The sequence below is a fragment of the Agelaius tricolor genome, unplaced genomic scaffold (assembly GCF_023055355.1).
Source record: "Agelaius tricolor isolate 1412-34295 unplaced genomic scaffold, bAgeTri1.0.p SCAF_29, whole genome shotgun sequence".
NCBI lineage: Eukaryota > Metazoa > Chordata > Aves > Passeriformes > Icteridae > Agelaius > Agelaius tricolor.
The window spans coordinates 5,838,570-5,855,005 of NW_027269289.1; the positions used below are offsets into that span (position 1 = coordinate 5,838,570).

At 50.1% G+C, this 16,436-nt stretch overlaps 1 protein-coding gene across 2 annotated transcripts in view; it reads right to left on the minus strand.

The window, feature by feature from the left end:
- SORL1 (sortilin related receptor 1) overlaps positions 1 to 16,436 on the minus strand; it is a 58,750-nt gene that overhangs the window by 14,085 nt on the left and 28,229 nt on the right. Inside the window, exons 22-37 of one of the 2 annotated variants that reach the window (XM_071449804.1) lie at positions 15,611 to 15,784; positions 15,335 to 15,448; positions 14,194 to 14,316; positions 13,686 to 13,805; positions 11,232 to 11,354; positions 10,153 to 10,260; positions 8,614 to 8,745; positions 7,863 to 7,994; positions 7,108 to 7,242; positions 6,691 to 6,846; positions 5,835 to 5,984; positions 4,679 to 4,807; positions 3,046 to 3,172; positions 2,360 to 2,529; positions 979 to 1,091; positions 563 to 667 (exon numbers count right to left, since the gene is read on the minus strand). In XM_071449804.1, the coding sequence (XP_071305905.1) occupies positions 563 to 667; positions 979 to 1,091; positions 2,360 to 2,529; positions 3,046 to 3,172; positions 4,679 to 4,807; positions 5,835 to 5,984; positions 6,691 to 6,846; positions 7,108 to 7,242; positions 7,863 to 7,994; positions 8,614 to 8,745; positions 10,153 to 10,260; positions 11,232 to 11,354; positions 13,686 to 13,805; positions 14,194 to 14,316; positions 15,335 to 15,448; positions 15,611 to 15,784 (2,111 nt within the window). Of the gene's footprint in view, positions 1 to 562; positions 668 to 978; positions 1,092 to 2,359; positions 2,530 to 3,045; positions 3,173 to 4,678; positions 4,808 to 5,834; positions 5,985 to 6,690; positions 6,847 to 7,107; positions 7,243 to 7,862; positions 7,995 to 8,613; positions 8,746 to 10,152; positions 10,261 to 11,231; positions 11,358 to 13,685; positions 13,806 to 14,193; positions 14,317 to 15,334; positions 15,449 to 15,610; positions 15,785 to 16,436 lie in introns of both variants that reach the window. The other variant, XM_071449803.1, reaches the window with a different exon arrangement.

The following is a 16,436-nucleotide window of genomic DNA, read 5'->3' on the forward strand; positions in this document are numbered from 1 at the left end:
TTTTAGGAAGTTTTTAGCTGTGCAGGACTTAGGCTACTCAGGAATGAGAGCTCACTTAGAGTGAGCTTTGGAAATACTCTGAGAGAGAGTTTTGGAAATATTCACTCTGAGAGAGAATTTGGGAATACTCTGAGAGAGAGCTTTGGGAATATTCACTCTGAGAGAGAGCTTTGGGAATACTCTGAGAGAGAGCTTTGGGAATATTCACTCTGAGAGAGAGCTTTGGGAATACTCTGAGAGAGAGTTTTGGGAATACTCTGAGAGAGAGTTTTGGGAATACTCTGAGAGAGAGTTTTGGGAATACTCTGAGAGAGAGTTTTGGGAATACTCTGAGAGGGAACTTTGGAAATATTCACTCTGAGAGAGAGCTTTGGGAATGCTCTGAGAGAGAATTTTGGAGATACCCTGAGAGAGCTTTGGAAACACTCACTTTGAGAGCGAGCTTTGGAAATATTCACTCTGAGAGAGAGCTTTGGAAATACCCTGAGAGGGAACTTTGGAAATGCTCACTCTGAGAGTGAGTTTTGGAAATACTCTGAGGGAGAGCTTTGGAAATACTCACTCTGACTGTGTAGAGAGTGTTGACCTGCAAGTTCTTGATCTCGGTGTAGTTCTTGGTGGTTCTGAGGGATGACCACTCCTTGGATCCACTGCTGCTGTATTCCACCTAGGAGCACCAAAGCAAGGCGTGAGGACTCAAAAATACCACAGGTCAGCAGAGACACCTGTTTATCTCTATCCCAGACCTGTTTATCTCTGTCCCTCTGAGATAAAATGCCAGCAGAAAGAAGCACGACATCTCAGAAAGGGTAAAATTAAGAACTCCAGGGCTGTGGTGCTGCCTACAGCATTTCTTCTCCCAACTTGCCTGATGCTCCCAGCAGATTTCCTCCCCACAACATCCCATTCCAGGCCCACCCCACCCTGCAGCTGGCTGTGTGCTGGTGTCCCCATGTCCCCAGGGGCAGCAGGACTCACGATGAATTCCCGGATGAGGCCGTGGGCGTTCACAGGGGGGCTCCACCAGCCCATCACCACACCCTCAGCTTCTCTCTTCAGGGACAGCTGCAGGTTCAGGGGAGCATCTGGTACTGGAGAGAGAAAGAGAAACATTAGTGCCAGTCACAGTGGTGTGCCCAGAGCGTGCAGGGGAAAGCAGAATCTCGCTGAAAAATCAGGACAAAGGGGTGGATGGCCCTTGCTCCCGGTCCAGCACAATTCTGTACTGGAATGTTCTGCCTGGGGAGGTGGTGGAGTCCCCATCCCTGGGTGTGTTTAACAAAGCCTGGATGTGGCACTGGGTGCCAGGGTTGAGTTGGGGTGCTGGGGTAGGGGTTGGATTTGATGATCTTGAAGCTCTCTTCCAACCTGGTGATTCTGTGATTAATTCCCAAACCCAGGGAAAGACCCTTGTTGTTCATAGCAGGGATATCTCTACTTTTCAGCCCTGTGGCATTCACATTCTCTGGAAAAATTTCTCCACCCAGGATTTTTCCCCTGGGAAGCTGAGAAGCCTCAGAGAAAAGGAAAACTCTTATTTCATTTGCTTCTCCTGTGTTGTGCTCATGTGGAATGTGTTTGGAGATTGTTTCATTGTATTCTGGTGAGAGTTGTTTTCACTCTTGGCCAATCAGGGCCAAGCTGTGTCAGGACTCTGGAGAGAGTCACGAGTTTTCACTATTATCTTTTTAGGATTTAGTATCTTTTCTTTAGTATAATATAGTATAGTATAATATAGTATTCTTTAATATAATATAGTATTATAAATATAGTATTATAGTATAATATATTAATAGTACATACATAATATTATTAATAACATTATATATAATATCATATATAATAATTATATTTAATATATTAATAATATAATATAATTTAATATATATTATATATATGTAATATATATAACATATTAATAGTATTATAGTATAATATAGTGTTCTGAGAAAATGGAGAGACATTATGAGAACATAATATAGTATTATAAATATAGTATTGTTAGTATTATATTATTAGTATATATATTATTTGTATATATATAATTAATATATTGCAATATATGTAATTAATAATTGTATTAATTAATAATATATGTTCTATTATATAATGTATAATATGATATAATAATATATATAAAATATATAGTGTATATATTATATAAATATATATTGCAAGATAGATATATATATATCTATATATATATACATAATATATTAATACTATTATAGTATAATAGAATATTCTGAGAACATGGATGCATCATTCCTGCCTAGGTTGGGGCATTCCCTGCAAACCAAGTTAATCCCAAAGCAGCACCAATGTGGCAGGCAGTGGTGGCAGCAGCAGCTGTGCTTACGTCCTTCGGGCGCCCTCAGAGTGATGAAGTCGTTGGTGTTGTAGACCCTGCTCAGACACTGCACCTGCACCTTCACCTGGTAGCTGCAGTCGGGCTTGAGGACCTTGAGAACGCCGTTGGTTTTGTTGCTGTGGGTCTCCAGGACCTTCCAGATGCTCTCACTGACCATCCTGAGGGACAGAGGCACACGCCTCCAGTCAGGATGGGCTTTTTTAGCCTAGAACGTTTATATTTATCCCAAAAAATGGAACCATTTTAAAAGGCTGCTGTTCGTTTTGGTAGTGCCACACCAGCAATTTGAAAAGATGCCACTGGAAGGCCTAAACTAACCATGTCTTGGTGACTTATAAGCCCCTGAGCTTTTCTATAACTCTTGTGCTCAAATTTATTACCTTTGTTCTTGCTGTTAATGGTCCCACAAAGACAAGGCCCAAGTGGAAAAAAAAAAATGAATATAACAACTTGGTCAAGGAGGAAACCAATGCAATTTGTCAGAATTTCCCTCTGGGTGCACCTATTTTGTGTCTCTATTGCTACCAAATATTAGATTTTCCAAGCAGAACTTGATTAAGGAGCTCTGAAGGTCTCAGGCCTGATTCTCTGTGGTTCTCTGCAGTAAATACAGGCACACCTGTGCTCATGCTTGTCCTCTTTACCTGCCACAACACCAGGGAGAGGTGATGTACCTGTAGTAGATGTTGTAGACACAGGAGGTCGAGGACATCCTTTTGGGCCGAGCCCACGTCAGGGTGACATCACCAGAGAAATCAGCTGTCCACTGCAGGTTCTGGACCTTGTACACAATTGTGTCATCTGAGCAGAGAATGGGAAAAGGGAATTTACTGCAGGGAAACAAGCCCTGTGCCCAGGAAAGAAACAAGGGAACAGTGAGAGAGCAGAGAATGGGAAAAGGGAATAATTTGCTGCAGGGAAACAAGCCCTGTGCCCAGGAGGAGCTTTGTTTGTAACACCAGCAACAGGGGAGGCAGGAACAGCACTGACTGAAGGGATGTCACGTAAATGAGATGTGTGATTTGTCCTGGGCTCACAAAGGGCAGCTCAGAGCAGGGATTTACCCCTGGTGCTCTCAGTTCTACCCAAAATGTCTTCATGCTGCAGCAGTCAAGCATCCCCTTTCCCCTAAGGAAAGATGAAGTGTGGCTGTTGATGAAATACTGGGAATTCTGGAATTGTGTGAGTGAAACCTGCCCACTGTCACCCTTCTCCTGCTGTGATCAGTCTGTGCTGTCCCTGTCACCATCCAGGCCCTTTCTTTGTGTGTTTTCCCCTTATCACATCTTGTGCTCAGCAGCAGGACCAAGCAAAGGCTGGTAATTCCAGTTTGGGGCTTGCCTGGACACAAACTCTGGCTGAATCACTGCCTGACCTTCACAGAGGCATTCAGGGGATAAAATCACTGTGGAACCCAGCCCTGGCAGGGCTGGGGATGGGAGGTGCTGATCTGAAAAGCCCCAAATCTGTGCCCTGCTCCCACCAGACCACTCCCAGATCTCTCTTTGTGTGCCCAAATCCCTCTCTCTTTGGAGCCCAAATCCCACTGCTGTGGTTTGGCTCTGCTGGGGTGCTCAGCTTTGGTGCTGAAGAGAAACCAAGCAGAGCAGGGGCAAATTGCTGCTGTTTTGCTTTCCCTAAACAGCTGGAATTAAATCCAGCAGGCATGTGGGGGCATGGACAGCATGGCAAGGCAATTTTTCCAAGGGAAAATAAATGGTTTTCCCTCAGTGAAGCAGCTGAGTTGTGCATCTCAGCAGCTCCTTCCCCCTCCCCTGAACCCTGCTAGCCTCTCCCAATCAATATTTAATTAAAGAACTAAACCTGATTGATGCCCAGCCCCCCCAGCAGTTCTGTGGGGGAGCTGCTGAAGCTCATGGCTGGCTGCAGGCAGTGATCAATCCCTGCTATCAGCCCAGGGTGGGCTCTGTCCCTCTGCCCCCACCAAGGGACAGCCAGGGATGGCAGCAGGGCACGTGCCACATCCCCAGGGTCACCTTGCAAAGCAGGGCAGAGCAGGAGACTCATTTCACCTGTGGCCTGTGTAAAACAGCCAGCTTTGCTCCTATCCATCCTAAAACGATTTTTTTTTTTTTCCTCTCTCTGAGGCTGCTGGAAGACAAATTGTCAGTGCAGAAGCTGCTGGGAAGTTTGTCCCAGCTGGTGACAAATGGGTGAGGAGGCAGCTGGGACAACAGAGGCAGATAAATCAAGGATGTTGTGAGGGCAAGGTGACAGACCCAGGAGGGCACCTCTGTGTGCTGACAGGGAGCAGGGAGCGAGGGCTGGGACAGGGCTGCTGCTCACCTGTGCAGTTCCTCTCATCACTGCTGTCTGAGCAGTCCAGGTACCCGTCACAGCGCTCTGGCAGCAGGATGCAGGCCTCCCCATCCTCACACCTGAAGCCACTAGGGCAGGACAGGCTGCTTGGAGTGGCTGAAAAGAGGCACAACAGTTCAGGACTGGAGGCAGGGAAGTTCCCCCGGCAGCACTGGAATGTCTACAGGTGGCTGCACGCCAGGGATGGAGCTCAGGCTGCTGTGGCACACACTGGGCTGTGTCACACTCTGGGGTGGCTCCTGCTGGCTGCACCTTCAGAAGAACCTGGAGCCCATCCCATGAAAAACAACTGGACTTCTAATGGGAATAGCACCCCTTGGGCTCTTCATCCTTTTAAATTTTTTCTGTAAAGGATTTCTGTTTTCCGTACAGGATTTTTTCCTGCAGGGATTTCCCCAGCAATCAAAGCCTCCTCAGAGGTTTCCCTACCCTCACAAGTCTCGGGTACTCTAGTTGGTCAGAGTGACTCTGAGATATTTTACAAAGTCTCTTTTCTCAGCTCAGCTCTCAAAGAAGGAGTCAGAGCTGTTCAGTTCTCAGTCTCAAGGTTGTTCATTGTTTCTTATCTATAAAATTCTTTCTCCTGTCCTGCTGAGGTCCACTCAGCAAGACAGACCGAGGCACTCTGCCTGCCCCCAGGGTGGTGTTATCTTTTTATACTAAAAACTATGTGTACAATATTTACCATAACTTCCCAATACCCATCACCTGTGTTAGACACTGAGCTTCTATTCTAAACCAATCCAAAAGTGCCACCATCACAGCAGAAGATGGAGGCCAAGAAGAAGAAGGAGAAAGGCTGGGCACACCCAGATTCCTCCATTTTGCCCCCTGAACCCCCATTCTAAAACCCCCAAAAATCTATTTTTCACCCCATGATAAATTCACTATCATTCTATTTAATTTGTCGTGGCTTAAAATTCTCCATATAAGGGCTGGTAATTGTTTTTCCCAAGGGCTAAATCAAAGGCACAGGGGTCCTGGGCTCTGTGCCAGGGTCCCTGAGCCCCCTGGCAGGGGTTTGGGCACTCCAGGACAGCCAGAGGGATGTCCTGGGTTCTGACACTTGGGGAGATCCCCAGGGGAGAGCTCCAGGTGTGCCCCTGTCCCTGCCCACACTCACGGCAGTTCCTCTCGTCGGTGCCGTCCTGGCAGTCCCTGACTCCATCGCACCTCTTCCAGTTGGGAATGCACTTGTGCAGCTGCTGGCACTCGAACTCGAAGCGGCTGCAGCGCCCCGGCAGCGCCGGGGACGTGGCTGTCACATTGGGTCCTGCACACACAGAGAGGGACAGGAGAGCACCAGCGCTGGCACCGCCACCAGGAGGGAGCAGCGCTGTCCCCGTCCCGGCTCCACTAGATGGCAACCTCCTTCCATCCAGCAGGTGATGGGGATGACGCCTTGGCCATCCTCTCTGCTGACTGCAGAGGGCTGGAAAAGCCTCTGCTCTGCAGGCAATGTGTAGCCATGATATTTTCTGAAAAATCCCTTTCTTTAGGATTTTTTTTTCTCCCGAGGAGCTGAGAGGCCTCGGGAACAAAATGCAAACAATGGTTATCTGCTGCTGTGGAATGCAACAGGTGCATCTGGGATTGGGCTCATGTGGTTATTTCTAATTAATGGCCAAGCACAGTCCAGCTGGCTCGGACTGTCTGGTCAGTCAAAGGATTTTGTCATTCTCTGATGAAATCCTTTCTTCTATTCTTTTAGTATAGTTTTAATATAATATATCATAAAATAATAAATCAGCCTTCAGAAGCATGGAGTCAAATCCTCAAACACCACCAGAGCAATGTGCTGCTCTGGAGCACTGTCCCAGCTGGTGGCACTGCTGGAGGGTGAACAAAACTTTGTTTTACACCACAAATTTGCTTTACACCACAAATTAACCCTGCAACCTGGCCAGGCTCTGAAAGGGCAGAGCTCCTTGCAGATGTGATGTGGGAGAAGGGAAGGGGTGAGGGAGAGGAGGGCTTACTTGGGGTGGGACAGGCCTCTTCGTCAGAGCCATCGGAGCAGTCCTTGTAGCCGTCACACACCCAGCTGTTCATGATGCAGGCGCCGCTGTTGCAGCGGAAATGGTTGGGCAGGCACGTCGGGGGGATCAGCGTGGTAATGGGATGAACTGGAGAGCCTAAAAATACACCAGGGACAGCTGAGCTGAGCTCCTGCTCCTGGGTAAGCTCCCTGCTGGCTGAGGGGCAGGCAGGTGAGGCATCACAAACCCAGTGTTTTTACATTGTGTCTGCAATCAGGATATCCAAAAACACAGAGTAAAAGATGCCTGAAAGTGGCCACTCCTGGGGCATTTTTGGAGCCAGGGGGGCTGAGTGGTCCTTCAGCAGGTCCCAGTCCCTGTCATGCCCCAGTCAGGGCCCCAGCAGTGTGTCCTTACCCTCGCAGTCCCTCTCATCAGACCAGTCCCCGCAGTCGTTCTCCTGGTCGCACTTCCAGCGGTTGGGGATGCAGTGCCCGTTCCCACACTGGAACTGGTAATACCGGGAGCAGTTGGGGGCTTCTGTTGGGTTTTCTGGCAAGGAGAGGAGAGTCCTGTGAGCCACAGGGGCACCTCAGCACAGCTCAGAGGTGGGAGCACCTCAGAGAGCATCACCTGAGCAGCACAAGCACATTCCTTCCTCTCCATCCCCAGCATTCCCATTCCTCCCAGCCCTCACTCTGTTGTTATCACTGCTGTCCGTGTTCTTCGTGGCCAGACACCACCCCTGACCTCAGAACCAGAGCAGAATCCACCAGAGCATGGCAGAAATGGCAGGAGCAAACCCTGCAGCTCTGAAATGAGGCTGCAGCTGCCTCGCCTGGCTGGGTACAGCTCCTGCAGCCACCCGGGGAACAGTGGTAAATATTGGGTTTGGCTGTAAACTGCCTGTCTGCTCAGGGCTGGGAGGCTGTGCAGTAAATATGGTCACAGAGGAGTTAGTCAAGCACAAGATGTGCCAGGTTTTCTGCGTGCTTCACTTCACCTGCCTGCAGCAGGAGGGAAAATGACCCTGGTCTCCAGGTAGGACAGGCTGTGATGTGCTACACTCACACACACACGAGTGAGAACATGAGGAAGACACCGCTCCATGCTCCTGCAATCCAAAGGAAGCTGGAGCTGCAGCGGCAGGAGGCCCTGGGCGTGCTGCTCACCACAGTTTGCTTCGTCAGAGTAGTCACCACAGTCGTCCATCCCGTCACACTTCCACACCAGGCTGATGCACACCCCGTTCTGGCACTGGAAGCTGAACTGGTCACAGGTGCGGTGGAACTCGGGGTCCTGGGCTGCAGGGGGAGGTTGGGTGTAAAGCTCAAGGGCTTCAGCAAAGCTTGAGCAGGAAGGAGCAGGCTCAGGGGCAAGCATGGATTTCTAAGCAGCTCTAGAGCCACTTTTTAGGAGAGCTGGGAGCTTCCTGGTAGCCTGGCTCTGCCCAGGGCTCTGTTTCCATGCTGTGGCCACCCCTCCCTTAGCAAAGGTGCCCAGGGTGACACTTACAGCACCCATAGCTGGCATCCCTGGCATCTCTGGCTTTCCCCACGGCTCTGCTTCCATGCTGTGCCCACCCTCCCTTGGCAGAAGTGTGACACTGGTGACACAGCAGCCAGCATAGCTGGCATCCCTGGTAGTCTGGCCCTCCTCAGGGCTCTGGTCTCATGCTGTGGCAGAGGTGTGACACTTGTGACACAACAGAGTGTGTCACTCACAGCACCCAGCATACCTGGCATGCCTGGCTCATCCCAGGGCTCTGTTTCCATGCTGTGCCCACCCTCCCTTGGCAGAGGTGTGACATTTGTGACACCCACAGCACCCAGCATAGCTGGCATCCCTGGTAGCCTCCCCAGGGCTCTGTTTCCATGCTGTGCCCACCCTCCCCTGGGCATTTGTGGCACTCGTGACACTCACAGCAGCCAGCATAGGCGGCGTCCTCGTCGGAGCCGTCACGGCACTGGACGATGCCGTCGCACACCATGGAGTGGAACAAGCACTGCTGCCGGTTCTTGCACACAAAATCCATGTAGCGGGTGCACAGGGGCTCTGCAGGGATTGGGGAAGGACAGGGCTGGCACCTCTGCTGTCCCTGCAGCCAGCAGTGTCACCTGCCGGGCTCTGTGCAGCTCTGAGCGCAGCTCAGGGCGGATTTTGGGGATTTGCAGAGAGTTCCTGAGACAAAGGGTTTGAGCTGTGTCCCTGCACATGCTGCCCTCACCAGATCAGCCCTCAGGGCAGGCACAGGCACCAGGAGGGGTTTGGTGCCCCCCTGGCAGTGTCCCCCAGGCTGTGCCCTTTGCTGACCTGCTGATTTCACAGGGGGCTGTGACTGCGCAGTGAGGCTTCCCCATCATCTCCCAGGGCTTTACTCCCAGTGCAGTAAAGTGGCTTTACTGCCATCCCTGGCTTGGGCAGAAAGCTGGTTCAGACAGTACCTAATATGCTTAAACTACATGTTTTAGATTTTATGGATAAAATAAGACAAAACCCTGACTTTTTGAAACCCTTTAAAAATTTTTTTTTAAAGTAAAACCTAGGTTTTGCTTTCAAGGGAAGGTGAGTTGAAGACACATAACCGTAGGAACTGCAAGGCTTCTGAAGGACCTACAGTTTATATCAATCCATCTCAGCAGATCATCATTTCTTTCCAATGACCATTTCTTTAAAAACCTGAGATGCTCTGAAGGTAACGATGTCAAAGTAACCTCATTCAACCTAACCTGCATCAAATGCTCACTAAATACTGCTAATCACAAACAACTTTTGTCAGTTTGTCTCACTGTCAGTGATCAAACTGCTAACATGGTGCCCTGGTTGAGCCATTGGTTGAGGTTTATTGTCTGGTTTAGCTGCTGGCTTAGGCTCAGTATCTGGTTTAGCCGCTGGCTTTGAGCCTGGGCTGTTGGCTGCAGCCTGAGTGACTGGGATAGCTGCTGATTTATCTCCCTGCCCTTCCTCTTCTGCTGCCCTACAGTATCTAGCAGTGTGCAATAATTCTCCTTAGGCTCATCCTGGTACTTCTCTTTCAGGTATTTCCCCACCTCAGCTGGGTTCAGTGGGAAGTCCCAGACTATGGGGTCAGAGAATTCGTTCAGGATTTGGCCCATATCCTCCCATTTCCCACACCACTCAGGATGTTTCACTCCTGGGTCTACTCCTGGGTCAGGGGTCTCATCAGCCCCCCTAGAAATCCCAGCTCTCATTCTGGAGAAGCTGCAGACTGTACAGAGGAAGCTTACCAGACTGAATACCAGAAAGATTCTTTAACATTCAGGGGAAACTGAACACTCTCCAATAGCCGTGTAACAGATTCACAGGAGAAGAAGGAAAGGCTGAAAGGCCTCATCCCCTGCTCCTCCTCTAACAAACTGGGTGCAGAGCAAGGCACATGAGCTCATTAATGCTGCCAGCCCCAGAGCAGGGCCCCAGAGCCCCCCTGAGCCCGGTACCCACCACAGTGCTGCTCGTCCGAGGCGTCGGAGCAGTCGTTGATGCCGTCACAGTGTTTGCTGGTGGGGATGCAGGTGCCATTGGGGCACTGGAAGCCGTTGCACTTCTTCTCTGAAAGGCAGAATTAGGTGGGTGTTATGCAATTTTCGGGGGTTTGTTGAAGCTGTTTTAATTAGATAAAAAAAAAGCCAGGGTTGCTGTGGTATTCACATGCCCTCTGAGCATAGAGTGTTGTGAGACAAGTAGAGAAGAAGGGAGACACAATTCTTATCTTGCTTGCTGTGCCTGTGTTGTTCTAAAGTAGAATGCAATATGGAGATGGTTTACCCAAAGTGAGGATGCTTTGTTCCCTTGGCCTACCAGGGCCAATAAGTGTCTGTGTGTCAGATAGTATTAATTTATATAAATCATATAAATAAAATATTATATAAATAAAAGAATTATATTATTATATAAATAAAATTAATTATATCATTTGTATAAATATAATATTATATAAATGAAAGAATTATAATGTTATGAATAAAATAATTTATAGAAATTATAGAAATAAAATATTGTATAAATAAAAGAATTATTATATTATAGAAATCAAATAATTTATAGAAATTCTATAAATCAAATAATTTATATGAATTCTATAAATAATATATAAATGAAAGAAAATAAGAGATATTTTCTTTCATTTATGATATTTATGTATTACATAAATAAATTAATTTATAGAAATTATAGAAATAAAATATTATATAAATGAAAGAATTATGATATTGTATAAATAAATTATTTTTAATAAATTATATAAATAAAATATTAATTACTTTATCATACTATACACATCCCTTGGTGTGTATAGTATGATAAAGTAACTGATTTGCCTTCTGCTACCCACAGAGTCCTCCTCATCATTCTCTCCCCTTTGTTGGGGTCACCTTTGATTTACAATAGGTTTTCTCTGCACTGTGGCTGCTTTTGGAGGGGTGTGGGGCTCTCCCCTGGGTTTGCCGCTGTTTTAGCTCAGTGGGTGTGCAGAGATCCCCCCCGGCCGTGGCAGAGCCCCCCTCACAGTCAGGCCCCGTTACCGCAGGTGCCAGGGTCCTCGTCAGAGCCGTCCTGGCAGTCGGCGTCGCCGTCGCACGCCCAGCGCTGCGGGATGCAGTGCCCGTTGTGGCACTGGAAGCTGGAGGCCTCGCAGGTGTGAGAAACTGCTGGAACCAGAGCAAGGGGACACCTGAGAGCGGGGCTGTCACCGTGTCCCTGCTGAGCTGAGAGTGCCAGGCCACCCAATCCCGCCCTGCTCCCTCCCCTGCCCCAGGATCTCCCACCAGGGGCCCAGCACAAGCAGCCACCCCATGGAGCCCAGGCAGGAGAATTCCTTGAGTTTCCCATGGTCTTCCCCCCTCTGTGCCATCCTTGCTCACGAGCCTGCTGTGCCTCAGGGATGGCTTTTGCAGGGTAGAGATGTCCCAGAGCTCTCCCCAAAGTCAGCAGCCTCTGTCCCTTTGATCTCAGCCCTTGGGGAGCGTGGGCAGAGGTGACAGCAGTGGCACCGAGCCAGAGATGGTGAGAAATGCCACCGAGATCAAGCAAGGCTTGGCAGAGCTGCAGAGTCCCCCGTGCAGAGCAGGACAGACTCAGAGAGAGCTTTTAATTAAGGCAAACAAGGCTCTTCTATGTTGCCAAAGCAAACAAGAAATACGATTCTCCCTGGGGGTTTTCCTTAGGCTCCTGTCAGGAAAATATCTGCCTGTGGGGTATCTGGGTTGCAGCCTGGTTTGTGTTGTCACTTCAGAGACAAATCCTGCTCCTCAAGCAGGAGAGCACTCAGAGTTATTGAGAAAAGCAGTGTTCAACTTAATTAAATGGCATGATCCTGAGTTTCAGGTTAGAGAGCGACATGCACTCACAGATATTTCCAAATAGTGCAATCTGCTGCAGTAATATTCTATTAGGTATTCAGCATGAAATGTAATTATTTCAGATAAGAGGAATAATTGCAGCCCGGTGAAGTCAGACGGAATGTTCCTCAAATAATTGTGATCCTCTTAGATAATTCCAACTTGAGGCTTTACAAACCCGACACGCTTTTTGAAGTAGGTTCCTCTCCTGTAGTAATTCTCTCTGGAGAAACTCATACGAGAGATAAGTGATACCAATATAAATTAAACCTTCTTAGAAAGCCACACTCATGGAATACTAATGACCAGGATCAGCCCTGGGTGCTCCAGGCACAGCAAATGCCACGGGGGTGAGCAAAGAGGAGCTCAAAGACCTGAAAGGGATCTCTTAAATCCTCCTGCCAGAGCCCCGGGACAGCAGCTGGTGCCACTCTCTGTCCCAAAGGCTCCAGGCTGCTGCCAGCATTCCCAGATGCTGGTCCCTGCAGGCTCCTCATGCCATGGAAAGCACTGCTTTTATCTTAAATATCCCATGGATGGCTTGATAAATACACCCTTGTGTCTTTTATCTTAAATATCCCATACATGGCTTGATAAATACAGCCTTGTGTCTTTTATCTAAAATATCCCATGGATGGCTTGATAAATACAACCTTGTGACTTTTATCCTGAGATATCCCATACATGGCTTGATGAATACAGCCTTGTGTCCTTCACTGACAGACTGGTGCTCTGCCTGCTCTGAGAAGTTTCTTCTCGCACAAACACTGTGGTTTTTGGTTTGGTTGATAGTTTTGCTCGATTGTTTCTAGGGGAAAAGGCCAGTGCACTGCTATCTGTTTTATCTGATGAGAAAAAGGCTCTGTGTGGGTGTGTTAACCTCCGGAGGCTGCTGAGGAGCATCATCACTGTGGTGGTGAGGAGGGTGGAGTGCTGTGACTTTCCACTCCACACACACAGTGAGGCTCACAGGTCTTGCTGCACAGGAGGCACAGGGTAGGAGCAAGGTTATTTCTGCCAGCCAGGCTGCTTTAATACAAGTTGTAGGTAAAACCAAGAGTGGGACTTCTTCTCTGTGGGACTCCCTGCTTAGGGCACCCTCTTTAGGTTTCTGAGCCCGTGGAGCAACGAGCTGCCAGAGGAGGACTAAAACTGCCAAACCAAACTTCCCAAACTAAACCTGCCTCTTCTTCACATCAACTAACTGTGGAGAAGCTGCAAAGAGCGTGCCTGTTCTCTGCACCTGATTAAAGGCAAGGAGACAGAGTGAAGGCTGTGAACTGCTGCCAGTGCCCACGAGCCTGGCTGCTGCCTCCCTGCAACACGGCAGCTCTGCTTGCAGGAGAGCTCTTTGGCTGCTCAGCAGCCACAAAACCACTTCCCATCCCACAGAGCTTTGCCTGTGGGTGCAATCTTGCAGGTAAAAAGCAAAGTTGGGTCACTGTGCGAGCATCTCAGCTGCCGGCAAATTCCCAGTGAACCTGGGGGAAAGAAATCCTTGGAATTGGAGCATCACGTCACCCTAAGGTGCTCTAACAAGCAAGGAAACTGAGGCACGAGACACTGGCTCATATCTTCCAGGCTGGAAATAAAAAGTAGAAGCAGCAGGAGGCTCTTGAGCAACACCTGAGCACTCACCAGTGCAGTTTGCTTCGTCAGACCAGTCCCTGCAGTCGTTGTCCCCATCACACATCCAGGACAGACGGATGCACATCCCTGAGCTGCAGCTGAACTCATCGTTCCTGCACTGGTGAGCTTCTGCAAACAAAATGTTGAGCTTCAGGTCACAGGAATACCCAAGGAGCAGAGAGGAAAGGTGGATAATAATGGCACAGAAATCTCCCAGCTGGAACACAGTGAGGGGAAGGACCAGCACATGGCCTTGCTCTCTTCTCCCGTCCCTCACTTCCCAGTACATGATGGTGCTGGGTTTTTACACATCCCTAATTCCCAAACACCCTGTAAATCCTGCTCCTGTCCCCCATTTCCCAGCCCCCAGTAAACGAGGAGGAGACAGCCTGGGCAAACAGGGGGATCTTCCCCTCCATCACCCTGAGCATCATCCAGAGCAGGAGCACCTCTGAGCAGCACAGAGAGCAAAGGGGAGCAGCTGCCCACCCGTGCCCAGGGCAGGAGGGGCACTCACCACAGTGACTCTCATCGCTGTTGTCCCCACAGTCGTCCTCCAGGTCACATTTGTAGGACAGGGGGATGCAGGTCCCCGAGCCCTGGCAGCGGAACTGGGTCTCGGTGTCGCACACGGTGGTTGCTGATGGAGACAGGAGGAGGAGGAGGAGGAGGAGGAGGTTAGAAAATGGTTGCTGCTGCCTGAGGGTATGTACTGAGTGCAGGGCAGTGGAGGGACAGGGACAGAATCCTGCCAGCCCAGCCTGAATTCCTGCTCTTGTGTTTTAATTCCATTTTTAGGCACTCCGTGCAAAGCAGAGCGCACAGTGGTCAGTTTTCTGTCCAGGGACCAGGACTGAAACTCCTGATGTCCACTCCCAAGCCAGGGAGCAGGAAGCCAAGGCTGTGGAGCTGTGTGCTCCCCACAGAGGGACTGAAACCTCAGGTGCTGGGAGGAGACAGGGCAGCCCCAGCAGGGGAGAAGCTGGCCATGAACATCCATGGCAGCACCTCTGTGCAAAGCTGGTGACCTCTCTCCAAGAAATGGAGAGGTTTTCCCACACCTGGAGCCATTGAACTCAAACCTGGACTCTGCTGACTGGTACCTCAGCTTTGTCAGGGAAATAAATTCCTCATTGGCACAAAATGGGCATAAACAGCCTCTGTCCTGGTCCTCCAGTGATTCCTAACTTCAAACCCAGTCCTTTTTCCACAGTGCACTAATCCAAACCTTTCAGGCTGTGGAAATCTATGGAACATCTGCCCCTCCTGCACACATTGGCTGCTCCTAACTTTGCTCAGAAAGGTGACCTCCATCTTTAATGTGTGAACTTGATTTATTATCTCGACAAGAGGCCCGTGTCAGCACTGTCTGCTCTCTTTTCCTCACTGGCTGTGCCCTCAATTAACTTCAGAAGACAATTAGTGCAAGAGTTGGCATCAACCTCACCAAAATTTTAGACACTGATGCATCTGGTCAAGGGGACTGGGACAAAACCCATCCCAAATTTGCTTTGGGAGTCACCAAGGAGCTGAGTTACACCCCCAGAGAGCCTCTTGCTCTCCCTGGCTGTGAAAGGAGCGTGGAGCAGCAGCTGAGGTGCCACCAGAGCAGAGCCCTGAGCCTGGCCAGGCCAGTGCCACCAGGGCAGGACACTCACGGCAGTTCTTCTCGTCGCTCATGTCCCCGCAGTCATTGTCATTGTCACACTGCCAGATGCTGTTGATGCAGTTCCCATTGGAGCACCTGTACTGGTTGGGCAGGCACGTGTTCTCTGGGGCAGGAGGGACAGCAGAAACAAGCTGGCATGAGGCTGTGCCTCCAGAAACGGGCCAGAGGACAGGTGACACCGACCTCTCGTGATGGCAGAGCCACCTCAGCCCTGGGCAGCAGCAAGGGCAGGCAGGACCTCACCTCCCTTGAAGCAGGAGCTCACCTTCCTTGATGCAGGTGTTGTTCTTCATGCTGTAGCCGTGGGGACAGTCACACCTGAGCTCCCCACTGGGCAGCACCGTGCTGGCCACCCCCTCGGGGCACTTGCAGCTGCGGCCGTTGTTGGACCGGGGCAGGCAGAGCAGGCTGCAGGGCTTGGTGATGCAGGCGTTCTGCCCTGGAGCAGGGCAGGAGGAAGGGGACAGCGTCAGGGCAGAGGCACGGGAGCCCCAGTGTCACCTGCCAGCCCACCATGGAGGGACAGGAGCCCCAGTGTCACCTGCCACCCCAGGACACAGGCACAGGAGCCCCAGTGTCACCTGCCAGCCCAAAACAGAGGCATGGGAATCCCAGTGTCACCTGCCACTTCAAGACAGAGGCACAGGAGTCCTGGTGTCACCTTCTGTCTCAGAACAGAGGCACAGGAGCCCCAGGGTCACCTGCCAGCCCAGCATGGAGGGACAGGAGCCCCAGTGTCACCTGCCAGCCCAGCATGGAGGGACAGGAGCCCCAATGTCACCTTCTGTCCCAGAATAGAGGCGCAGGAGTCCCGGTGTCACCTGCCAGCCCAGGACACAGGCACAGGAGCCCCAGTGTCACCTGCTTTGGGTTCAGACCCCCCCAGGAGCCAGCTCTGCAGGGCTGAGTGCTGAGGTCACCCCTAGGAATGCCCAGAGCCATCTCCAGGGAGTTTGAGGGCCTTTAAGGGGGAAAGATTGGCCTTTAAGGGACACAGCTCATCCCAGTGGCTTTGGAGGTCTATCAAAGGGTGTCAGTTACACCCTCAGAGTCTAGAGCCCTTCCGTGGTCTGGTACCCATCTGGAAATGG